The sequence below is a fragment of the Myodes glareolus genome, chromosome 6 (assembly GCF_982192425.1).
Source record: "Myodes glareolus chromosome 6, mMyoGla1.1, whole genome shotgun sequence".
In the NCBI taxonomy this organism is placed as follows: Eukaryota; Metazoa; Chordata; class Mammalia; order Rodentia; family Cricetidae; genus Myodes; species Myodes glareolus.
Genome location: NC_142031.1, coordinates 102,140,433 through 102,166,398, shown reverse-complemented (window position 1 = coordinate 102,166,398; position 25,966 = coordinate 102,140,433). Strand labels below are relative to the sequence as shown.

The window sequence follows — 25,966 nt, the reverse complement described above, 5'->3', positions numbered from 1 at the left end:
ACATTCTACATGAGAATGAAAAGCAAAGTCTTCAGAGACAGGCTGCTTTCTGCACAGTGGTCCTGCAAGACTCGCAACCTCTGGTGATTCAAACCAGTTTAAGGATTTGGTAACTGAATTAACTACATTAGTCAGCCAATCAGTATTACTATTTTTTTGGGGGGGGGGTGTTGCTGAGCATCAAGCCCAGAGCATCATCTATGCTAGCACAGACTTCCCCAGTGAGCTACACCTTTCGCTTGGTCTGCACTATTTCAACATGAGTTAATAGTTTCATGTGAGCTACAAAGCCACACTTAATTATTGAGTCAGACTGGTCTAAGGGACCAACAAATACAATTTTCTGCATTTTTCCCTTTGGAGCCTTAACTAAGTGGTCCTTCTCCGCTTTGTTTTGTTTTGTTGAGGCAGGGTCTCGCTCTACAACCTGGCTGGCCTGGAACGAGCTGCACAGACCAGGATTTAAATGACCTTTTGTCCCGAGGGCTTGAGTAGAGGACAGGCAGGCACCACTACACTTGGTCATGTTTTTGAGAAGGGATCTCCCTTTGTAACCAAGGTTGGCTTCAAACTCATGATCTTCCTGCCTCAGCCTCCTGAGGGCAGAGATTATGGTGAGTAAAACGTCTTGCTGAATGGAGGTCACAGCTGATGAGGAACTGGATTCCTGCTTAGTCTAGTTTTACACCAAAGATTAGGGGCTCAACAAATCAACGCAGCCAGCAGACCAGTGTTTGCTATTTGACTTTACTCTATAAAAATACACAACTTAAATACATATGACACTCTGTATACAAGACATAAACAACTGGTAGATTTAACACTTCCGGTTATTTCAACAGAAAGCAAATATGTAAATTACCTTGTAAGAGCATTCACAGTCAAGGGGAAGGATGTGCAGAGAGCTAACCCCAGCTGCCCAGCATCCCAGCGCCAGGCCTTCCACGAACAGCAGTATCAGACAGTCCGGCACCGCACTGCATGACAGCCACAGCCACACCACAAGTGAACACGTTCATCCTCCCCAGAGACAGTTCATGGCACAATCAATGTGCAAGGGGCACTGACCATGTCTAAAATTGTGCTCAGCAGCGGGATGAGAAGGATGAACAGCTCCTTGCTGGTGAAGCCTACAGTGGAAATTGCTTTAGCTTGATTTTACAACTAAATTCATTTTCGAAAGTTTTCCAAAAATGCTGGGGGACCTAGCTCCATGGGTCGCAGTGTGAGGGAAGTGCCAGTCCAGAACTGGAAGAGGGCACTGTCATGGCCAAAAGCAATTCCTTCATCCTCCTGGTGGCAGCTGCCACTGCCCTTATGCAGTGCTGGCAGGCACTCCTGTCTTACACTACTGAGCTTTCAGCCGTCTGGCTGCCCAACCTGGCTCACTGGCCATCTGGCTGCCCGACCTGGCTCACTGGACTAAGACAGAATTAGGTACCAGTTTGAAGGTATAAAGAAATACTTCCCACCTGAGATTTCAATCAGTGAGAACATACTAGAGCAAGTTTCCTGAGGTAAAACACAAACCTTAAAGAATGGTGAACAGTTTATAGAATGACTGCGAATTTATCCTCAATGTCTGTCTGGACTCTTAGGTTGACAAGCTGGTCAAACAAGGACACACTGAAATGGGGAAATAAAGTGGCCGTGCTTAAGTAAGAGAGACTGACAGTGGAGAACAGCCATTCACTGGGAGGCACGAAAGGAGAGGATCTCTCTGACAAAGGGGAGGATATTCTAAAGTGCTTGAGATGACTGGAAGCTAACTCTGACATATCTCCAGGGACTTCCAATAAGCTAAAGAAGTGACACTTGTTGGTGACTCAGATGTAGAAGAAATGGCTTTTCTTTAATAACAGTTGTTCAAATGTTTTATCCCCTTTTGGGGGGGGAATAAGGTCCTTTATAAAAAAATGTTTAGTCACTGAAATGACTGTGTTGCGACTCCTGCTGATGTTCTGAGATCTTAACTGGGTTAAGTTGTAAAGAGGGTGAAGGACAAAGCACACACGTGTGCCAAGAATTTAAAGAGCACAGAGGTCTGTAGGGGATTCCGAGAAGCTAAGGTTCATCCCGAGGCAAGCGTCAATGGTTCTAAAGCCCTGCTGATGGGATTATGAAAACCAGAAAAACCCTGGGATCCTGAGGCTCAGCCTTTTCATTTTCTCGTGATTACATTTATAAAGTAGTATACAGCCACCCAAATGTTAACAAGTAAGATCTCAGAAACAAAGCCTCAAGACGTAAGAATCAAGCCCAGGCTCCATTTCAGCAACTCACTCTGAGGGATCCGCACAGGAACACTCAAGGGCCCTGCTGTGACTGGTTCATCTGCTCATGCTCTGAACGAGGCATCTTTAACAACCATGGCGAAGACTGTGAAAAGGGAAAATACCACCCTGGACAACCCTCTCCTTGGTATTCAGATGGGTCTCCAGCTAGGAAGGCAGGAAGAGATAAGGAAAACAGGAAGCTCCTGGACAACCCCCTCCTTGGTATTTAGGTAAAAGGTCAAGAATTTGCCACTGAGCCTGAGCGCGCACTCGTAGCCTTATTTGAATTGACCAATGGAATGAATCCCCATAACCACGCTTTTCGCTTCTGTTCCCGCGCTTTTGCTCTCCTATAAAAACCCCTCACCCCAGCCTGACGGGCGCGCAAGTCTTCCGAGAGACCTTGTCGCCCCAGGTACCTGTGTATTCCAATAAACCTCTTGCTGTTTGCATCCGTAAGTGTGGTTTTGTTTGATTCATGGGTACGGGGGCCTCTCTCGAAAGGAAGACATCCCTCGGGGGTCTTTCAACTGGGCCCCTCACTCAGGTTGATAGCGCCAAGAACAATCCCTTATCCACAGGCCTCCTGCCTTCTGTTTCAAGAGCAGTTGGATAGTGGGGTACATTAGGCATGAAGAAAGCCTCAAGCAGAACTGAAGTCCACAGGAACCTGGAGGTGGATGGAGTTCTATCATCCGAGAAGCCAGTTCAAGGGCCAGAAGAAATCACAGAGCCACGCCCCAGATCTCTTTATCTCTTTCCCACAGATCTGAATCCATAAAGGGCAGCACTTTAAGCTCAGCATCACTGAGCACAGCCTTGCAGAGCGAGGCTGTGGTAGAGAAAATCAGTCCGATAGACTGGAGTGGCTTGGACTGTAAGACAGGAGTGTCTTCTTAGGTAGGAGAGATGTTATTTGGCAGCCATTAGGAAGTAGGTGCTTAAAGGTCACAGCCTAGAAACGCTTTTCTGACCTTCAAAGCTCCAGTTAGCACAGCGGCTGCAGCTAAAAGTATGAAAAACACAGCTAAGAGACAGAAGTCGAGCAATGAGCCAGCACTGTAAGAAATGCAGCTCCACCCAGCTGTGTCTACCAGGCAGGGAGGATGCTTTCTCTACGTGAAATGAGTTTTCATCCTTGTAATTTAAAAATTCTCTTCAGAAATCTGTAGCCCAAACAGAAAAACTGTAGAGATTCTGCCCTGCACAGGCCCAAGATGTCACACTGTACCCTCAACAGATCATACTTCTTTCCAGTCAGCTGAGTCTAGGGCAACTAGGGATTCAACAAGAGAGGCCACAGCAGATGTGGGGAACGACAACAGAACAGGGCGAGGAGAGACGCAGATTAACACTGGTGTGGAAGAAAGAGACCGCTCGTGGGAAAGTCCCTGCCTGCCTCTCCTACCACCTATGGCAGGCATGAGGAGGCACACAAGTCTAGTGCCCAACACACCTGAGCTCAGCTGGCCTTTCCCTCTGTGTGCTGTGGCTGAACAAACATCCCCGAGTAATCCATAGCACGCCTTCGAAGTGTTTATGTCCTGGCTTCTGGTCCCTTGTTCCCAGGGGCTCAGCACTCCTTGCTGTTTCTACTAGCAACTATGTCTAGGGCAGAGCAAAGACCTGGGATTCACGATGCACTTCAGGTCCTATCTTTTCAGGACACTATCTTTCTCTCTAACCCCCGGCTCATCTCTCCCCCTGCTGGCTGAAGAAGGAACAGAGTGGATGCCCTAAAAAAGCAAGTCGACAGACCAGTCAGTACCAACTTACTTTTACATTCTTCTACAGGGGTGCTTGTTTTTCCTTTTTTCTTTGAAAGACTCTCACCACGTAATCCAGACTGGCCTCAAACTCACAATCCTCCTGCCTCAGCCTCCTCAGTGCTGGGGCTGTAGGCACGTGCCCCCATGCCTGGATCTAACCATAGGTTGATGGTTAAAATACTAGCTAAGAAGCAGGGATGCTAAGCTCCCAGGGGCTGGGTGCTGTCCACTTGCTGCTGTCATTCTCTTTCCTGGTTTTATCCCCTTCTCTGACGATGGTATATGGAGGGATGGCTCGGTGGGAGGAGAGACACCTGAGTCAAAGTGTCCTGCTGGCCTCCCCCTCTCTAGAAGCCTCATGGATTTTGAGAAGCGAATGCCTAGGTGATGCAACAATTACGAAAACTGAGTTCTCCAGCAGTAGGAAACGAGATGCAGCACATGAGAGATGGGGGCTCTCTCCCACACAGAAGCAGGTCACCACTGCGAAAGGCCCACACACGGTAACAGGCACCCACACTATTCACTTACAAATGACGGCACATAAGGGAACCGAACAGTGAGCATTTGTGAAGGAAAAATCCATGTTGGTGATGTCACCTCAAGGGGAGTGTGCACTTGAGCCTGCATGTCGCTTCCTCTGCCTTCTACTTGATGTTTTTCAGGAGGGCTGTCCGGGCATTCACAACTGCTTTGAAGGCATCTTCACTGCCAGGCGCCACACACTTGTCCGGGTGAAGCAGCACTGCCAGTTTCCGGTAGGCCTTATTGACTTCCTCCCTGTGAAAAGCGCCGAGCTCTGTCAGTAACTGAGTTGGCCCCAAATCATGCATCCCAGCTCTCTGGATATATTACACATCTCCCATGGAATTATTTCCTTTTCTGAAAGGTAGAACTAAAAGACTAAAAAAACAACAACAAAAAAAAAACACCAAAAAAAGCCCCCAAAAAAACAAAACAAAAAACCAAACAAACAAAAAAAAATCAGACAGTTGGTCCTATACAAGTAGAAAAATACGGTTGTGAGTCTAGAAGACAGACCAAGAAGGGTCAGCCACTGCCAGGCAGCTCTAGACACTCAAGGGCCCAGAGCAAGCCTTCACTAACTGAAGGGATGAGAGCCTGGGCACCAGGAAAAATCCTCTGGGAGAAGCTTCTGGAAGAAGAGAGGCATGTGATTAGCACTTGGGAATGCCAGGGAGGAATTGGTGGAGAGGTCTGGAGCAGAGAGCAGATGCTACCACCTCCAAAGCAAAACAAGGGAAAACACTAGATTTCATTGGCAGGCATTCTGGGGCAGTGGGCACTGAGAAAGCTGTTTCTCACCGTTGAGAGACAGGGAGGAGATTGCCACAGCAGCCCAGGCCTGAGAGCAACAGTTCAGATGGAGGCAGCCAAGGGAAGGGAGCTCATACAACATGAAACAAAAGTCAGTGGAAGTGCCGGGTGGTGGTGGCGCACACCTTTAATCCCAGCACTTGGAAGGCAGGGGCAGGTGGATTTACTTGAGTTCGAGGCCAGCCTGGGCTACAAGAGCTAGTTCCAGGACAGGCTTCAAAACTACAGAGAAACCCTGTCCCGAAAAACTAAACAAACAAACAAACAAAAAAAAAAAGTGGAAGCAGCTGAAAATGAAGGAGGAGCTGCTGAGAGGACTCCATGACTCCATGGTTCCGAGTAGCTGGGCCGGGCTGCAGAGGGCCCAGAGACTGCAGATTCCTTCCCCATCTCCACTCCCAGTCATCCTCGGGTGTCACATGGTTTTACTTTCCAAGTTTCCTTTTGACACCAGAGTCCCTGCGATCCTGTCAGCATGGCATGATGCTGGGTCAGGTGCCTTCACCTTCTCCTTTTGTTGGCAGGACTTCTCATAGAACTCTCCCAACTACAGAGATGCCTTTTGCTGGCTTGGAGACGGTACAAAGTCTGGCGTCACGGCAATAAGTCCATGTGTCTAAGGCATACGTGTTAGAGCTCTTCCTGCTGCTGGATGAGTCCTGAATTTTCTTGTTCTTGTTTGCATGTTATACTCTACATATGCAATATGTAGTCTTTTATTGTGTGTGTGTGTTGTTGTTGCTTTTTTGTTTTTTGTTTTGTTTTTTTTCTTTTTCAAGGCAGGGTTATCTGTAGCTTTGGAGCCTGTCCTGGGACTCACTCTGTAGACCAGGCTGGCCTCGAACTCACAGAGATCCGCCTGCCTCTGCCTCCTGAGTGCTGGGATTAAAGGTGTGCGCCACCACAGCCTGGCTTATTGTGTGCGTTTGTGTGGTGTGAACCTGTGTCTGTGCATGTGTGAGGCCAGACGTCAATGGCAACTGTCTTCTTCCGTCACTCCCAACCTTCTTTTCTAAGTTGGGTCTGTTAGGCCTCAACATGGCTGCTTTGGCTAGACTGGGTGGCCTGTGAACTAGTGTGGTAATACTTTTGTTTGTGCTGTAACAAATGAAACTTGCCTGAAGATCAGAGTGCAGAACTAGCCACACTAGTTAACTACAGAGGTCAGTCAGTGGTGGCACAGGAGACAAAGGCAGACAGATCTCTGTGAGTGCAAGGCCACCCTGGTAACTGGTGAGGTAACACCAGTCTAAAAGAGAATCAGAGCCAAGCAGTGGTGGCTCACACCTTTAATCCCAGCACTAGGGAGGTGGAGACAGGAAGTGATAATGGCTGGGTGGAGAGAGGAATATAAGGCAGGAGGGGACAAGAGCTCAGTCCATTCAGTCTGAGGATTTCAGAGTGGTAAGAACTAGTGGCTGGCTGCTTTGCTTCTCTGATCTTTCAGCATTTACCCCTATATCTGACTTGAGGTTTTTATTATTAAGACAAATTAGAAATCACGCTATACTCCAGGGATTCACCTGTTTCTGCCCTCCCAAAACTAGGATGCATATATGCTGCTATGCCTGGCTTTTGTGTGGGTACTGGGAGTCCAAACACAGGTCCTCATACACGTAGAACAAACACTCCATCCACTGAGCCATCTTCCCCAGTGCTGCATATGCAATCTTGATATTATCAAAAAGCATTTTCCTTCTTGGAAGAAATTTGAACGGCCAGAGTTTGTATTTATTCGAAGATCCTGTGTCCTTGAGGTGAGTACAGGATACCCTCCTTCTCCAAGATGGAATCTAGGGCAGGGCCAGGGATGTGCTCTGGGGATATGTCTAGATGGGCTCAATGTTATTCATGGTCCCTGCACGGAGTGCCTTTTGAGATTTACAGGCACAGAAAGACTATCAAGGGAAAGTTCTAGAGAAACAAGACTGGTGCAGGTGTGTGTGTCAACAATCTCTCACCTACAGATGGTGAGATCTCTTTAAAGTCCAAGAACTGTAAGAACATTTGACCCCAAACAAGTACAAACAGAATTCTCTAGAACTTAACATTCTAATGTTCAAGGATTTGTCCCAAATGTGCTAATGTCATTTGATAAATACAGTTTGTACAGATAAACTTGTGTTTATATGGGTTAAGGGAACAGAAATCACAGAGGCCCTGGAATTTACGAGAGCTCTGGTAGATTCTAGTTAACCAAAGTCAATAAAGAGCCAAATTTTTCTTCTTCAACTGCCATGCCCAGCTCTTCCTAAATAAATCTTTTGAATAAAACAGGTAACCACACATAACCAATCACAGACGAGAGCAAGCAGGGCTCGTGAGAAAGGCAGCGGGGCAGACTGTTCCTGGGCCGAGAGACACCACTGTCTCCTGGGGCCTCAGCGATCACTTATTTCCCCAGAAAAATGACAACAAGTTGAGACATCTTTCTTCTTCTAAAACTCCATGATTTAAGGATGACTTTTTGGAAAGCTTTCTTAGGTTGTGTCAGATTCTTGCTCAACACCGGCAAAGGTGGAGCCAACCATTTCACCACGTGTTTGGCAGAAACACGGCACAGCCCGCTCAGTAGGAAATGCGCCTTCTATTTCGCTGCTCTGTGTTGAGTTAGTGGGGCAGAGTCCTTCTGAAACTTATTTCCACACATCCTCAAGTGTCCAGCCAATTAGAAGAAGAAAGATTGAGAACTACTTTTGGCAACAGAGCCTTGGACCCTTCCAAAACTCCGCACTAAGCACCCCAAAGCTGCTTACCTCGAGGCCCCAGGTCTGACTCCCAGCATGTCCCAACTGTCCTTACTATTTCGAATCCTGCGAATGGTGTCGGCTTGTTCTTTGGTGAAACTAGCACTGTTATTTGCAGTAGGACGTTTCCCGCCATTTTCACACAAGTCAACTATGGACACGTAAAAGGTCTGCGAAGAGAACACACCCAGAGATGTGAATGTGGGAAATAAGAGCTCCTTTCACACACTTCAGTGACTCTCCAAAGTCACGAGTCATCCCCTCACTTGGAAGACTTTCCTCATGGGATAGAACTGTATTTATATCCATTCCCTTGGCACTGAGGACAGAGCCCAGGGCCTTAGGACTCTACTCGACCCCCTAACTACATATTTTTAAGGCAGAAAAGTATCAGCTAACTTAAAATTTATTAGTTTAATTTTAAAAATGAAAATTACTCATAATCCTACTCTCAGAGAAGCATATTTTAGGATGGTAATAGATAAACACTGTTAGAAAAATCCCAACAGTAAAATCTAAGAACTTCCTTTACCCAGAGTCTTCCTTTCCAGATACAGTCGTCATTAGCATACTTTGGTGTCCCTACAGAAACATCTGCTACCAGCACATGTCATACACAAACACGCAAGATCTCAGGCACAACGTAATGCTTAGCAGTTTCCCAGTAATACATCTTGTGCAGGCCTGGTGATGCATGCCTGCCATCCATGCTACCTGGCAGGAGTTCAAGGTCTGCCCAACCTACAGAGTGAGTTCAAGACCAGGCTCAGTAACTTAAGGAGACCCAGCCTCAAAACAAAAAGTAAAAATAAGAAGGAGGCTGGGGGATCAGTTCAGCAGTAGAGTGATGGCTTAGTGTGAGCAAGGACCTGGATTCAGCCCTGGATCTGCCTCAGAGTCGACAGACTTTCTTTGTTTCATGGCGGCTCCAGTTTTCTACTATGTGCCCCAGTTTATTCATTTTCTATTCCTGGACTAGCCAGTTAAGTCTGTTGGTCACTGCAGACAATATTGAATTGTTTTGTTTTTTGTTTTTGAGACATGGTCTCACATAGCCTAGGCAGGCCCTGAACTAGCTATGTAGTAGAGGGTGATCCTGAACTCTCAGTGCTAGGATAATAGGCTGTCATTACCACAGGCAACTCTGCAGTATGTATTCCTGGGTGAACGGAGCCTGAGTCTTCTGCAAGAACAAGAGCTCTTAACCTCTGAGCCATCTCTCTGGCTCACATTTCTGTAATTATAAGGACAGTTAAGTCTCCTCTCCCTCCCATCTCTCCTTTCCTTCTTCCCTCTCCTCTCCTCCCCTTCTTTTCCTCTCTTTTCTCCCTGCCCTTCTTGTTAGGCAAGTACTGTGTACTCCCAGTGCCTATAACTACTTTTAATTGGTGTATCTCCTCTTCCCTTAGTTTCTCTTAAAATATTTTCCTCTCTTTCAGATTCTTCAACAGCACCTTTTATCTCCTTGTGTAAAGGTGTCTTTGGGGCTAGAGAACTGTCAGTAGTTAAGAGTGTGCACTGCTCTCCTAGAGGAGCAGAGTTTGGATCCCAGCACCCATGCTAGATGGCTCACAACTGCCTTCAAGTTATACCTCTGGCCTCCTCATGTCACATGCAAAAACACATACACATAATTAAAAATAAAATAAGTCTTTTTAAAATGTATCTTTCCCTTAAGCTCCTCTTTCTCATTTCCAGTAACTGCAAACCAACTGGGAACCTAATAAGAAATCTTGACATCTGGAAAGAAAGAGCACCATGGGGAAAGCCACCAGGCCAGGACCAGAGGGTGCTGGTTCCCGTGTGGTGGCCTTAGCATTACCCTTTGCTAGCAATGTCAGATCAGGCAGAACCACCTTCCTCCTGGCACAAAGTCTCTATTACACAGGTAGGAAATCAAGAGAATGTTTGTCGGATTGAGTCACCAGGAAAGCGCAGCTCCAGGCTCCCCACAGAGCAGCGCCTCTACCCCTCTACCATGCTCTTGTCAGCCTGTCAAGGACAAAGACTCCTTTACCCGCCTCTCTACTAAGAATCAGACTGAAGACAAAAGACCAAGATGGGCTCACAGTTCCCAAGCTAGAGTTAGGGTTGACGTCTTCTGTAGCCTGGATTCACTTGAAACAGATTCTAGGAGCACAGGCAGCTGTGAGAACACACGGTGTTGACACCCAGTCGTAGTCTCCACAGGAGTGTGGTCAAAGCGGTAACCTTAGCTTAGCTCCATCTAGTGTAGAAAGCTAGACCAAACCTCCTGTCTGTCGGTCAACACAATTTTCAGGAGTGAACAACAGAAAAACTATGCGGAGGTGAGCTACCAACTCTCTTCCTAGCGGCCATATCTGGATCTTACAGACACGGAGTCCCACTGAGAGAAGGAGACAGAGACCAGAGTCTGAGGCTACAGCAGTGGAAGAATCAGAAGAGCAAGGTACTGGGCAGAAGGGAACTGGGCAGAGCTGGGCCCACTCTAGGCTGGGCTTCTTTGTGGGTTTGTAAGCAAGAACTAGGTTACTCATACGGAGACGGAGGCCACCTCAGGCCTGTCAGGCAGGAGCTGAGAATATAATCCATACTTTCCAGGAGAAGAGCTAGACCAAGACACCGACTTGAGCTTGGCCTTCCCAGAACACCTACTGGATACTCCTGAAATCCCCCTGGGGCATACAGAAAGGTTGCATGCACCTCATGAACCTAACCCATCCTAATTATACCAAAGTCAAGACCAACATGACTGGCCAGAGGCAGAATTTGGAAGTTGAAACCTGCCAAATTGGGTTTAGGAAACATTTAGGGCTTCCTTAGAACTCTGACATTAAAACAAAAATGCAAATTCATTGCAATCTGCTTCCTGCAGCAAGAAGCAACATTCTTCTGGCAAAGACAGATGAATCTGCGGGGTCTCTACAACGTACTCTCCAGAGATGTGGTACCCAATAAAAACATCACTACCATACAAAGGGACCAGAAAAGGTGGCCCATTGTCAGCCAAAAGCAGTCACTGGTAACTAAACCCACGCTGGTTCAAATACTGGACTTGACAGACTTCAAAACAGCTAGCTATAAGAAAGACTGGAAGGAAATAAAGAAAAATACACTTAAAGAATTAAAGGAAAATATATCTTGAAAAAATATCTTATTTAGCCGGGTGGTAGTGGCGCACGCCTTTAATCCCAACACTCGGGAGGCAGAGACAGGCGTATCTCTGTGAGTTTGAGGCCAGCCTGGTCTACAGAGCGAGCTCCAGGACAGCCAGGGCTGCACAGAGAAACCCTGCCTCACAGAAGCAGAACCAGGGCTGGGGAGACGGCTTAGCTGGCAGGACCTGCTGCACTAGCACGAGGCCCTCAGTCCAACCCCCGTTTCTAAAAATGCTGCACATAGGAGTTTGTGTTTATAATCCAGCACCGCGGAGCCAGAGACGGTGGTGCTGGGGTTGCCGGCCAGCCAGCCTGGGTAAATTGGTGAGTGGCAGGTGAGTGACAGATCCCCGTCTCAAAAAACAATGGGATGGAACCTGGGGAATGACACCCAAGACTGTCCTCTGGTCTCCATATGTGTGTGCACACAGACACACACAGACACACAAACAAAGAAATAAAAAAGCAAGACTTCCCACATTTGATGAAAAATACCTACTTTTAACAAAACAAAAAAGCTTTTAGTTTGGGGCTACAGTAGTACAGAGTATGGCTGCTCTCGCAGGACTTGGGTTTAATACCTAGCAGCTCACAACAGCCTGTGACTCCACCCAGCTCCTCTGTGGGCACCAGGCACTCTAAGAAATGAATAAACCCCAGCTTTGAAGAGACACACCCCAGCATAGTCTGCCGCTGCAAACCAAAGGTGCAGACGGACTCTCCAAAGCATCCAGAAATGGAAGAAGGTGCAATGTGGATAGAGACGTTAGAGAGTGAACATGGCTTCCACCTTATGAGACGCACAGAGGCCAGAGAGAATGGAATTTAATCTATGAAGATTTTTTTCAGTGAGTCAACTCAGGTTTATTCCATATTACAGGGGATATAAAGGATCGGGGATGGTAGTGGCGAATCACCTAACTTGCATTAAACAGCATGCACCTATCACAAGGCTCCCAGTACAAGTCTTAGTTATAATCTGCGGAAGCACAGTCCTATCGTAAATTTCCTAGAACAATATCTAATTACCATATGGGCAGCAGGGGAAAGCTTCTGCAGGGAACTACATCCAGGGTCACACTAGAGATAACTCAGGCATCTGGGCCTAGAGACAGTCTCCAAATAAGGTCAGGTGGAGAACAGGGCACCTTCTGCCTGGGGTGGAGATTAGGGAGGGGGTGTTATCTATGTTGCTGCCAGGCCAGGGTAGATTGCAACCTCCAACCAGCAGGGCCTCCTGATTTGCATAGTAAAGCATTGTATATGCATATCAAATGATCACACATAATTACAGTTAAAGTACTAAATTAGGGGTTGGAGAGATGGCTCCAGGTTAAGAGGTTAAGAGCACTGGCTGCTCTTCCTGAGAGGTCCTGAGTTCAATTCCCAGCAACCACACGGCGGCTCACAACCATCTGTAATGAGATCTGGTGCCCTCTTCTGGCCTGCAGGCATACATGTAAGCAGAATGTTATAACATAATAAATAAATCAATCTATTAAAAAAGGTTCTGAATTACAAAAGAACATACTGTATTCTCTCACAGTTACTACATACACTCCCTGAGATGCTCTCATATTGAAATAAAAACCATAGCTGCCACATGTTGTCACACATCTCAAATAAGGTGAAACGTGTGAATACCCAGAACTGCCAGCCATTACTAGAGTGAGCATGATTCACAGATATGCACAGGCATACACGCAGACCAAAGTGCGCAAATGAATAGGAAGCACAGCAACCCAGCATCACCCTGCCAGCCAAGGGTGGCACCTGTCTTCCAGGGGACTGACCTCTTGGGAGAAGGAAACCCAGAGACACAGTCAGTACAATCCCACCCAGCAATGAAGACCGACTGTGCAGGATAGCTCCACTACCCGAAAGGCTGAAAGTCCTCAAAACGCCAGACAGTCATAAGAAGAAAAATAGCTTATTCACACCTCCACTTCCAAATGGATCAAGCCCTGACTTTATGACTTACTGTTTCAAGTAGCCTACATCTCTTAAAACTACACAAAATTAATGGATTTAAAAAGTGACATCTGGGCGCTGGCAAGATGGCTCAGAGGATAAGAGTATTGGTTGCTCTTCCAGAGGTCCTGAGTTCAACTCCCAGCAACCACATCAAGGTGGCTCATAACCATCTGTAATGAGATCTGGTGTCTTCTTCTGTTTCACAGGGATACATGCAGGCAGAATATTGTATATATAATAAATAAATAAATCTTTAAAAAAAAAAAAGGTGGGGTCTCAGAGTGTTCATCTAAACTGTTCCCCTTTAAAAAAAAATAAAAAATGACATCTGGAAGCCTGGCAGTGGTGGCACAACCTTTGATCACAGCACTCAGAAGGCAGAGGCAGGTGGCTCTCTGTGACTTTGAGGCCAGCCTGGTCTACAAGAGCTAGTTCCAGGACAGCTAGGATTATGACACAGAGAAACCCTGTTTCAAAACAAACAAAAAACAAGAGAGAGAGAGAGAGAGAGAGAGAGAGAGAGAGAGAGAGAGAGAGAGAAAAGAAACCCTGTTGCAAAAATAAAAATAAAAAAAAAGAGTGACATCTGGGGCTAGGGAGCCAGGAGCAGTAGCTGGTGCCCACAGCCCCAGAATTAGGTGGGGAAGACGTAAAACATAGACAAGCAGATACTAGTGGCTGTCGGGCTGCCAGTTTAGACAGCTGGTGAGCTCCAGGTTCATCGAGACACCCAGACTCAAAAGGTGGAGGGCAAGAGAGAAAGACACTAGACATTTCCCTCTGCACACCTGAGAGTATAGTTGTACACATATGTTCAGCCGATGCACTCATGCACGCACAAGCACGTGTGCACGTGCACACACACATACACAATAACAAGAAATGACCATCTACTCAGGCTGCCATGTGAGCACATCCTTCCACTGCCTTTTGAATTATTATGTGTGACCAGCTGGATTCTGCAAAGATGGTCTCCAACCCTCTAAGCTAACTGTAACCTCTGTGAGTACAGGTTAGACACCATGTGTAACAAGGCAATTCTGCCACAGCCAAGCTTCCTATGAACGCAACACCATTAGCCAAAGACGGTTTTGAAGAAAAATCTCCATCCCAGTGAAGTAGCACAGCAGCTTGCTAAACCTGAAGACCACCACAATCACCTGGACTGTTTTCTAGACACAAATTCCTAGACTCTAGTCAGGGGTGGTGGTACATGCCCAGCACTTGGGAAGCAGAGGCAGGCGGATCTCTGTGAGTTCAAGGCCAGCCTGGTCTATGTAGCAAGTTCTAGGACAGCCAGGACTACATAGTGAGGCCATGTCTCAAACAAAATAAAAGTAAAAATCCAAAGCCAGGCAATGGTGGCACATAATTTAATCCCAGCACTCGGGAAGCTGAGGCAAGTGGATCTCTGTGAGTTTGAGGCCAGCCTGGTCTACAGAGCTGGTTCCAGGACAGCTATGGCTGTTATACAGAGAAACCCTGACTCAAAAAACAAAAACAAAATATAAAGGTAAAAATCTCGAGTCTCCATGGCAATGTGAGGCTTCCAGAGGTCAGAAGCAGACATCCATGTGTTGAAGCATTTCCCCAGGTGTGATGGTTCATTTTAACTATCTACTTGATGGAATTATGTTCACTGCAGAATGTCTGTGAGGGCTTTTCTACACTGTGTTAGGAAGACTCACCCTAAATATGACAGCATCATTCCATGGGATGAGTCCTGGACTGAATAAACAGGAAGCAAGCTGAGCACGAACTTCGCCTTTCTCTGCTTCCTGAGCGTGGGTGCAACGGGACCAGACGCTGCAACCTCCATCCCCTTAGCTTCCCTGCACAATGGCCTGTACTCCAGCTGTGACCTAAAGTCAACCCCTTGCCTCCTTAACGTGCTTTAGCAGGTATTTGATGGCAGCAATGAGAACAGTAACTACGACACCAGGTGACTGTTAGGATGAGCAGGTCTGACCTACAACAGAGGAGACAGATCCATCACCTCTCTCTCCCGCCACACCCCTCTCTCTCTTTTCTGAGAAAGTCTCATTACTGTCCTGTTTCTCACAGAGTTTTTACCTCTAAACAGACATGGCTGGCTTTGCAAACCCTACAGCAGGACGTCTGGTTACCTGGAACATCTCATTGATTCCCTCTCCAGTCTGTGCCGATGTTTCAAAGTACAGGAACCCCTTGCTTTCAGCCCAAAGACGCCCCTCACTTTCATCGATGCAGCGGTGTTTGGTGCAGTCAATCTGAAACAGACAGTCAGAAAGTCGGGAGGAGGCAGAGAGAAGATCCATCCTTGTCCCACTGTATCAGGCCCAGTGAAGTCTTCATCTCTGAGCGTCAGAGTGACATATAAAATTGCCAGGCTAAATGGGACCAAACAACAAAAACCCACTGACTGGGTTTTCTGTCTAATTTAGGTTGCATTTCCCACTTCCTCCCATGAAAAAGCAGCCACTATGTACATCTGTGAAAGTTACATCATGGCCTGTCCTATCCAAGGGGCTACTTTCTGCTGTTGCTATAATCAACCCCTCCCACCAGGTCAAGTTTTTCCCAGACTGCTTCCTCAAGCTGGATACCAAGGGAAAAAATAAATAAAAAACCAGTTAGACCAGGTTTTTGTGGTTTCTGTCTCTGGGGCATGTTTTCCAAGGCAATTGTTCTATGTTCTAAAATGGTGCCTTCTGCAGTGTGCATGTGTGTGTGCATCCATGTTTGTAGACTGAAGACAAGGTCTCATTAGCCCAGGCTGGCCTGGACTCTATATAGCTCAGGCTGGCCCCTGGCTCATAAGCCTCCTGCTTTCAGTTCCTGGGTCTGGGATTACAGGCTAAGCCATGCATCCAGCTCTTGCCTTTCCATGTCCTCAAACAGCCACATTAGCAAACCAATTCAAAACAGTTACCTTGTTGGCACACACAACAAAGACGATATTGTCCATATTCCCGTGAGGCCCAAGTTCCTGCTTCATTTCTGCCAGCCATGAATCAAGGGCATCAAAGGAGTCTTTCTGTCCAACATCATAGACCAATATCACACCTTGGGTGTCCTTGTAAAATTCGTTTCGGACCTTCAGATGGAAGAACAGAGGCACAAGGTGTTGGCTCTGTGATCTTTGTAAGGATGGACTTCACAGCCATTAACTTAACAAAGTGTGTCCTTTTTTGTAGTCAGAGAACTCATTATTATATCTCAGTATTTACTGACTTTTAGAGGACTTTATGTAAAATCAAAATGAAACAAGCAAATCTGTAGGTCAGGAGGGTTTGTAGCAGAAATCAGACCATGGCTCCTCAGGCGAGCACTCTCTAGCTGTTGGCAGATTTGGAAGACAGTTGTGTCAAGACCTTCTCCGTAAGGTAGGCAAACAGTCAAAAGGAATTTAAAGGAAAATGACACAGTTATGAGCAATGGCTGCCACCACACAAACATCACATCCCAGAGTTCACCCAGCATTCCAGGCAGAGCTTTCCAGACTGCTCCAGGGTCATATATCAATTTGAACCCCAAACTCAGAGATCAAAGAACTGAATGGTAAGGAGCATAGCTGAGGAGGCAGGCAGTTCTGTTCACACCACTAGAAGCTGTGTGACCTTGGGCAAATCACAGAACCCTTCTGTGCTTCCTCATCTGTAAACGAGGATCACAGGACTAGGACCAGGTGAGGTCACGAAGGCAATCCATTTAGTACAGCGCCGGGAAAAACGATTCATATAAGCTCCTCTCCCTTTCTTCCTTGTATTCTGTCTAACTGTCCTGACTGTCCAGACATTCTGATCAAGGGTCAGAGATGTGAACTACCACACCTGGCTCTTATATGGGTCCTCGCGCTGTGCAGCCAGCACCTGACCCAATGAGCCATCTTCTTAGCTTCCTAAAGTATCTTCTACCAGGGCTGGAGAGATGGCTCGGTGGCTAATGCACTGGCTGTTCTCGCAGAGGACACAGGTCTGACTCCCATCACCCACATATGGTTTACAGCATTCACAACTCCAGCTCTAGGGGAATCAACAGTCTCTTCTGACCTGAGGGCACCACAAGCACATGGTGCACAGACATACATGTGAGTATAGAATAGACATATACATGTTATAGATATAAATATAATGAAATAGATAAAAATGACCTTCTACCAACTCTTTCTCTCTGCCTTTGTCTACTCTCAATCCCCCCCACCCCAAATCCTGTCCTGGCCCTCTTCCTTTCTGAATCTTTCTTTACAATTAGACACTATCAACCACGTACATAGGTTCAACTGTGACAGTCTCCAAGATCAGCCTGCTCCCCGCTTCAGCTTCCTTCTAGCCAGCACCGGATGGCTGAATGTCTCACTGAATTCTCACGTGGGGACATCAGTGCTGCCCTGTCTCCCTCCAACAGACTCACGGTCCTGCGGATGGATCATGTCTGCATGCTTCTCCACCTCTCCCCTCCCTTCCACACAGAGTCCAGTACGGCCTTCACCACACTGCTGAAGCCTTCCAAGCTGGCTTCCCAGCACCAGGACACACTGTATAATTTATCTTTTTAAAATGTGGCTCAAAATTCCCCAGTTGTTTCCCCACCACCATGCCCTCCAAAATTCAATCTCATTTAAATGGGATTACAGGGTGGGGTTTTGTTTTGTTTTTTTCTTTTGGTGTGAGGTGTTGAGACAGGGTTTCTCTACAGAAACCTGGTTGTCCTGGTATTCATTATGTAGGACAGGCTGGCTTCAGAACTCACAGAGATCTGCCTGCCTCTGACTCCCCAGTGCTGAGAATAAAGGCGCATGTCACCACCGTCCATTTGAACTTGTTTTTTTTTAATCTATACAATCCATCTCATACACTTTACAAAGAGTTTTGATGTAGTCACGTCTGACCTTTATTTAGATTACTTTGTACTTTACTGTGCATACAGGATTAAGTTAATTATCACCAGAGGCGTTTATTCCAATTGTGCTGTGCTAAAACGTACCTAAAATAAACTACTCAGGGTCCTAAACTTTGATCTAACACCAGCTAATGAGTCATGGTGAACTGAAGTGCTTTCTTGCCTCCTGTGAACTGTCACTCTGCTGGCTACGCTCTGCTGGCTACGCTCTGCTGGCTACGCTCTGCTGGCTACGCTCTGCTGGCTATGCTCTGCTGGCTGTGGTGGTCACAGTGGCCCCTGCAGCCGGGGAGGTGGCTCAGTGGGTAAAGCACCTCCTGACAAGCTTGATGGTGGAAAGAGAGGACCAACTCCCCAAAGCTCACCGACCTACACACAGGCATGCGTGCACGCACACACACACACACACACACACACACACACACACACACACACACAATCATGGCATTCATGTGCCCACATGTATACACATCAAAAACCAATGTAATTTTTTGCTGGGCAGTGGTGGTACACGCCTTTAATCCCAGTACTTGGGAGGCAGAGGCAGGTAGATCTCTGTGAGCTCGAGACCAGTCTGGTCTATAGAGTGAGTTCCAGGACAGACTGGGCTACACAGAGAAACCCTGTCTCAAAAAACAAACAAACAAACAAAAACAAAAAGAAAGATAGATAGGTAGAAAGAAAGGAAGAAAGGAAGAAAGAAAGAAAGAAAGAAAGAAAGAAAGAAAGAAAGAAAGAAAGAAAAAGATGACTGAATATGTCCAAACGTGCTAAAGGCTATAACTTATAGATTCAAGGATTCAAACTATGAAAAGTCCAAACAAAAAAGCCCTAAAAAGATCCACTGAACATCATCTTGGCGTTTGTGGACACACGAGGCAACGCCGAGGAGAGAATCCACAGCACTCAGCACACAGAAGAGTCTGCAACTGGCAACTCGGGCTCTACAAGATCCCAGAACCCAGAGCAAAATAAAGCAAAGCAAGCACAGAGCAGGAAATAACAAAGACAAGGGCTAAAGTGAAGTGGCCAAGCCAGCAAACAGGTCACCAGCAGAGAGTGCATGACTCGTCCAGGGCCTGCCACACCGCCGAATATAAACCAAGCAGGGCTGCTTTGCCTTATTCCATGGCTGGGGAGTGATGGGAAGGTCATAGCCCTGCTGTGAAAGCAGGGCCCTTGCTGAGCTGTTACAACCACAGGGAATGTGATCATTATCCGCTCACACTCTGGGTTGAGGTCTGAAGTGAAAGGCCAGCACCCTCTTAAAGTGGAAATGTCTTCTTCAGACAAATATTTGAAACACTAGCCATGAAACTTCCCATCTCGATTCTAGGAAAGCATAGGTGATCAAAGAATATTCACTAAGTCGAGGCTCAGAAGGCAAGCCGCCAACGTGAGTGACACTTTACACGCAATTTGAACTAACTTCCACTGTCTCCAGCGTCAAGACAGGATATAAGGTTTCTTACCTCGTAGAAGAAGGGGTGTCCAGCCATGTCGAAGATGTTGACCTTGATTTCTCTGTCTCTGACTTGGACCCTGAAATATTCAGAGACCATCTCAAAGGTTGTATTTTTGCATTGACATTTGTTATTTATGGATTTCAAAAGGAAACAGGTCACATTTCCAGAAGCTTTCTTCCTCCTCTTCTTAATTCCAGATAATCCTTTCATTTTTTGAGCCACCACTGCCCAACATTCCGGATAGTCTACAAGAGAAGCCTTTTGCCTTGCTTTGAACACTGAGCCCTGACTAAGAACCCATCTCCCACTGCAGATATTTCAGTCCACACCCTGAACCAACAGCTGCTCCCAACTGCAAAAGGCTGATCCCACCTGAGCTTGGTGACTGGTTATGTCCCAGGGGGGTGGGGAGTGGGGAGTGGGGAGAGGGTCATGAGAACCTCATCAGAGTATCCAGTCACTCCCCACCATCTTAATTGCACATGGCCTTGGGGAAGGGATAGAGATACAGGCTGTGAACACAGGGGACAACAAGGGGTGTAATTTGTGCAGCCATGGGGAAGCCCTCTCCAGCTGGTAGACTTTCTACTGCAACCTTTTGGAAGAGGAGTACCCACACCACAGGTGACCCCTCACCTATGCTCTGTAAGCCAAAGAAACGCACTGGTTCCCTAGGTGGAATCTTGCCTTGGTTTGTCATTGAGATCTTGGGAAGAGGGGTAAACATGGCTTATGTTTCCCTTGGGAAGGAATTTTCACAATACTTATCAGGGAATAATCATCTTTCTAAAAAAAATCTGTAAGAAGGAGAATAGTCTATTGGGTAAGCCCAATTCACCCTGTCTCAATAAATAAATAAGTTACAATTCCATGGTATTATACAGCAATTTCCATTTCTTAGATAAACTAAGCATTGATATGGATTCTGAACAAAGCTGCCTTAAATAGGATGACCCACCACATCACTGATGACTATGCTCGGAAGTAGAAAATGGGAAGGAAAAGTAGAAAGAAATGTGTATTTCAAATGAAGGCCTTCATAACTTTCACAGCCAAGAGCTACAAGTTTTACATTTTAGAGAGAATGTGCAAAACACCTTCTGCGGCTCTCAGTTGAAAAATGGCGGAGAATTTACATAGAACTCCTAGATCCCACTGACCTGAACTACTTTAATACAATCTGGAAGGACATACATAAACTTGACCCTGTCCTTCATACAATTGACATTCTGTTACAGATATACCTCATCAATTTTATTGAACTCCTTGAATATTACCTTCATAATCTGATAGGGAAAATTTTCACCTTTAAGTACATCTCTCTAACAATATTTACCAAGCAGTCACCAGGGAGAAGCACTATACTGGACATTTGGAGAAAACATAAAAATTCTTCTTACAGTACTCACTTTGGATGCAGGACATAAAAAAATCAATCTTGACTGACCAGGAAATTCCGTTCCTCCTGGCTAGCTTACATAGTATCAGAAGATGCTAGGGGAGAAAGGTCATGATCTTCCCCAGTGGTGGACCCTACATGCTACAAAATCAACCTGTCTGGTAAGATATGTCCATGGCGTAATATTGGCATGGCAGCTAGGAGGATATCCAGCCTACCACAGGAGGGATTTCAGGCCTGATACTGTAAACCTGGTCAAAAGCTATGGCCGGGAGAAGACAGATGAGGAGGAACTAGTGTTTTGTTCAAAGGTCATGATGTCAAACTGCCTTCTCAATACTCACCATAGACCTGTGTGGCTCTCATCTTTGGTCAGAGAAGCTTCTTGTAATGGGTAACGGTCAATACAGAAATGCTAACTGGTCAAAGTGCGAAGGATAACTATAAATGCTTAATTACGGATGAATCTTCTTTATCAGCCTCGACTAAGCCAGTTCAGGGACCAAAAAGCAAGAGGTGGCATAAAGAATGTAAGAAATGGCAGGTGGGAAACAAAGATGTGAAATGTTGACTTTGGTTATGACATGGCAGCTACACACCCAACTCACAGAACTAGTGTCACCTGGACAAGGCCAGGTCAAGAGAGTCAAAATTCCAGCACGGATAGAGAACCTTTGGGGCCCTGTCCTTGGTAGGAGAAGCTACTGGCAGGCAGCTGACGGCTGCTGAGGGAAGGAGAGTGACCACCTTCTGAGAATGTGGCCACTGGTAGGTTGCCCATGTTAGTGAATGGCCTCACATCCATGCACATATGGAGGTAATGGTGGGTGGATATGATCAAAATACATTATGCAAACATATAAAACTTTCAAAGAATAAATAAAAATGTTAGCAAAAAAAGAATACCCCTGTCTCAAAATCAGGGATAATAAACAGATACAAGCAGCACAAGCTTTCTACAGTAAAGCCTGAAATTCCATGTCGAAGAAATATGCTGTTTTTGAGCAGTGGGGGCGCACACCTTTAATCCCAGCACTTGGGAGGCAGAGGCAGACGGATCTCAGTGAGTTTGAGACCAGCCTGGTCTACAGAGTGAATTCCAGGACAGGCTCCAAAGCTACAAAGAGAAATCCTGTCTCAAAAAAAAAAAAGGTGGGGGGAGAAATAGGCTGTTTACCCCAATTCTATTCTTTGGTGGCATTTTTTAAGTTCGTTGTTATTTTGCTTTTGTTTTGTTTTGTTTGCTGCTTTAATCCTCTCTCCAGCCACTCTAGATTCACTCCAAATAAATTCCCACTTATCCCCAAATTCATTATTCTCAAATCTGTTGGATTCCAACAAGATCATAAACCAACAAAAGACAAAGCAGCCTAAAAGCCCACTTGCTGGTAGGACCTGCTTACACAGAAATCCGTCCTCAGACGCCCCAGTGCCAGATAGGCCCACATCTAAAACCAGGTCTGAACTAGCAGGTACCTAAGACACTGGTCAGCTGAAAAGATGGCACCAGATACCTGAACAAGTCCCTTACCCCATCCTTCCCAGTTTATCTTCAAAGCCTCTATTTCAATGCAACCATGCATACGCTCTAATGCAGATTCGGACTCTCTCAGGACACACTCTGAGTACCTGCCTTATGCACAGGCCAGAGGAACAGTATACTTACTTTGTGACTCCATAGTCAATTCCAATTGTTGCCAGGTATTTAGACACAAACCTCTTCTCACAGTAGCGCTTTATAATGCAGCTCTAGAAGGATAAGAATGACGCATTTAGTAATACACACTGGAAAGATGTGTAAAGTAAGTACATTTCTTCATTAGGGAACATGAAAGTGTTCTCAAATGCAGAGACGAGCTGACGTGGCAGAGGGTGCCTGCGACTGCAGCACTCGAGAAAGAGAAATAGAACAATGAGGAGATCGAGGCCAGCCTCAACCACGAGACCTCAAAGATAAAACAAATCCCCAAAAGACAAAAAAAATAAAAGGCATCTGAAACAAGTATAAAAAGTGAGGGTTTCCTTGTTGTTTGTTTTGAGGAGGTCTCATCCCTGGCTGACCTGGAACTCACTATGAAGATCAGGCTGCCTCACATCTCTGCCTCCCTAGCGCTGGGATTAAAGGCGTGAGCCACCAACCAGGCCACAAGTGAAGAGCTTAAAGAAAAGAATTTTATTCTTACCTTCATACTAAATACGATGTTTCTGGTTTTATTTCAATCACTGCTCTTTCCTTCTGCAGACCTTCCCCACCCTCCCACTTTCAACACAAATAGCCACATCTAGCCGTCCAGGACCAGATCCACATGTCTGAGCATCTACTCTAAAGTCATATTGGATTCAAGGCCTAAGTCTTCAAGTCCACATTATCATTACCCTAAGTACCAGTATCCAAAAACAAAAACAACCCAGATGGATGAATAAAATGTATTACATCTACATGATGGAATGTATTTCTACGATATGAAGAACATACTAAAACATACCACAACAAAGATTCACCTTATACGCATTACACTAAGTGAAAGATGTCTGTAGTAAAAGAGCATGCAGTATGTGGCTCCATTCATACGAAATAGCCAGAACAGGCAAATCCACAGAGGCAGGAAGTGGGTTAATGGTTAGGGGAAACAGGGGGAGTCTGTTAATAGCTACACTTTTTTTCAGGAGATGATGAAAACGCTCTACAACTGATGATGGTAACGGTTTCACAGCTGTGAGTGAACTGAAAACCAGCGCGTTGTATATTTTAAATAAGTGATTTCTATGGGACTTACATCACAACAAGGCTTTTATTTTGAATTTAAATCTTATTTTTAATTACGTGTATATCTGTGTGTCTGTGGCTGTATACACATGTGACTGCAGGTGGCAACACAATACAGTATAGGCCGTTAGCTCCCCTTGAGCTGGGATACGGGCAGTTGGGAGCCACCCAATCTGACACAGGTACTGGGAGCTGCATACTGGTCCTCTGCAGAAGTAGCAAGTGCTTCTAACAGCTGAACTAGCTTCTCTCTCCAGCCCTCATTAAGGCATTTTTATTCAAGATTTTTTTTATGGCTTTTAATCTTTGGGGAAGAAAAGGGTTATTTCCAATATCTTTTTTCTTTTTTCCCTCCAATTTGATTGTGTGTGTGTGTTATGTATGTGCCCTATGTTGAAGGACAATTGGAAATTTGGATAAAGGTTCTCTCCTTCTACCATGAGTTCTGGGGGCTGAATGAGGTCACCAGGCTTACACAGTAAGGGCTCTGGCAGCAGCCCACCCCAACCCCAAGGGCTTATTCCTTTCCATGTGGGAAACTTGATGTTTCTCAGCGACTCTTATTAATATTCAATCCAACTTCTTGCATTGACAATGGACCCCAAAGGTCGTGCCAGTTTTCAAAGGTGTGCTAGGATCTGACCCAACATTCCCATTCACCACGGACCTCGTGTCTTTTTATATATATGTTAATTTCGACAGCATATTTTTAAAAATATGCCACCATCACCTGGCGAGGCAAGGTCTTTCTTGGGACCTGCGGCTCACTGACTCGGCTAGAATAGTTGGTCAGTGAGGGCCAGGGATCCACCTGTTTCTGCTTGCCCAGCACTAGGATTCAGAAACCTGTGCCACTAGCTCAGGTTTTTGCAGGGTTCTACGCATAGACCTGTTTTCCGTGCTTGCCCAGCACTGACTCTCCCAACTCTCTTTGCTTTGTAAACCAGAGTTGAAATATAGTTAATAGTCATTACACGTTAAATTTCAACAAAGGTTCGGTTAACACGTTCACAACAATACCTAAGTAGTAGAGGGGGGAGCTAAACAGTAAAGCACTAATAAATATTCACTGAACATCTTCTAAGTGCAGTGTACTGGTTTAAATACTCCCATTAGTAGGTCTTCCACATTTGGGAGAGTGCAGACTCTGCTTCCAATCCCGCTCCCTGTCACTGATTTGCCCACTTTGGGATTCTTAACCAACAGCTTCCCCTGTTGAGAAAACTTGAGTAAGAACAAGCATCTGAATTCATTTGGGAAAAGTCTTAGGTCACCACTGCCCATCGGAGAGGAAGTTTAATAGCTAATATGCAGCAGATGGAACACACAGAAAGACGGTCCAATAAATAAACAAAGAGATAGATAGATAAGACAGATAGATGAATGAAAGAATGAATGAATGAATAAAGGCTTCTCTGCGAAAATGACTTGACAGCATGAGAAATTTAAAACAAAAACAACGTAAGATCCTGGGCGGTCAGGGCATGGTCCCTGAAACGCAGTAGGTTGTTATGTTCTGGTGATGGGAATGTCACTGTGCCCGGCGACATTTTTCTGAATCTATCACAGACATCCCTTTAAACGCCACAGCTAGGAGGCAATGACTTTCCCCCACCTTCATGTCTTGGACCCCTCTCTCGGAAAGCAAATTTGATATTTAAGCTATAAATTTGGGACCTAGGCCTCTTTACTACCTTCGAAATATAGTCAAAGGTCAGAGGCCACCCCAGGCACCTTCTTGTGGGGGGTGACGTTAGTAAAGAGCGTGCGACCCAAAGGTCAAAAAGGTCAAGGTAGTTTTCCTCTGGAAGCTGCAAGGCCCAGGTGAGCACAGGGATGCTCCCGGAGCAGGGATAAGGCGGGGCTTCGGGCTGTTGAGTGGCTACTCTCTCAGCCAATGAGCATGTCTCTCCGGCAAGCGGCGGCCCCGCCCCTCGCAGCAAGCGCTACTCACTTTCCCCACTTCGGCGTTGCCCATGGAGATGACTTTGATGCGGAGGGACTTGGCTGGCTCCTTCCGCTTCGGCGGCACGTTGGCCTCCATCGCCCTCGCTCTGCCGAGGCTGCCGGTTCCGGTGTCCTTATGCACCCAGCCAGCCCGTCCCTCAGGCCTCCTTGCCCAATGGCGGAGCCGCTGCGCTCGTCACCGCCCTAGCTCCGCGGCTCGCCATCCCCACCGCTGCCTGGCCTCGGACCGTCGCGGGCGGTT

At 46.2% G+C, this 25,966-nt stretch overlaps 1 protein-coding gene across 1 annotated transcript; it reads right to left on the bottom strand.

The window, feature by feature from the left end:
* Positions 1-731: 731 nt before the first annotated feature.
* Positions 732-25,966, bottom strand: Dnajc27 (DnaJ heat shock protein family (Hsp40) member C27). Its single transcript, XM_048436634.3, has 7 exons — positions 25,712-25,966; positions 22,657-22,739; positions 19,598-19,667; positions 16,156-16,320; positions 15,371-15,493; positions 8,140-8,300; positions 732-4,825 (listed from the first exon to the last, which is right to left on the bottom strand). Exons 1-7 carry the CDS (start codon positions 25,799-25,801, stop codon positions 4,693-4,695), a joined length of 825 nt encoding a protein of 274 aa, XP_048292591.1. The 5' UTR covers positions 25,802-25,966; the 3' UTR covers positions 732-4,692.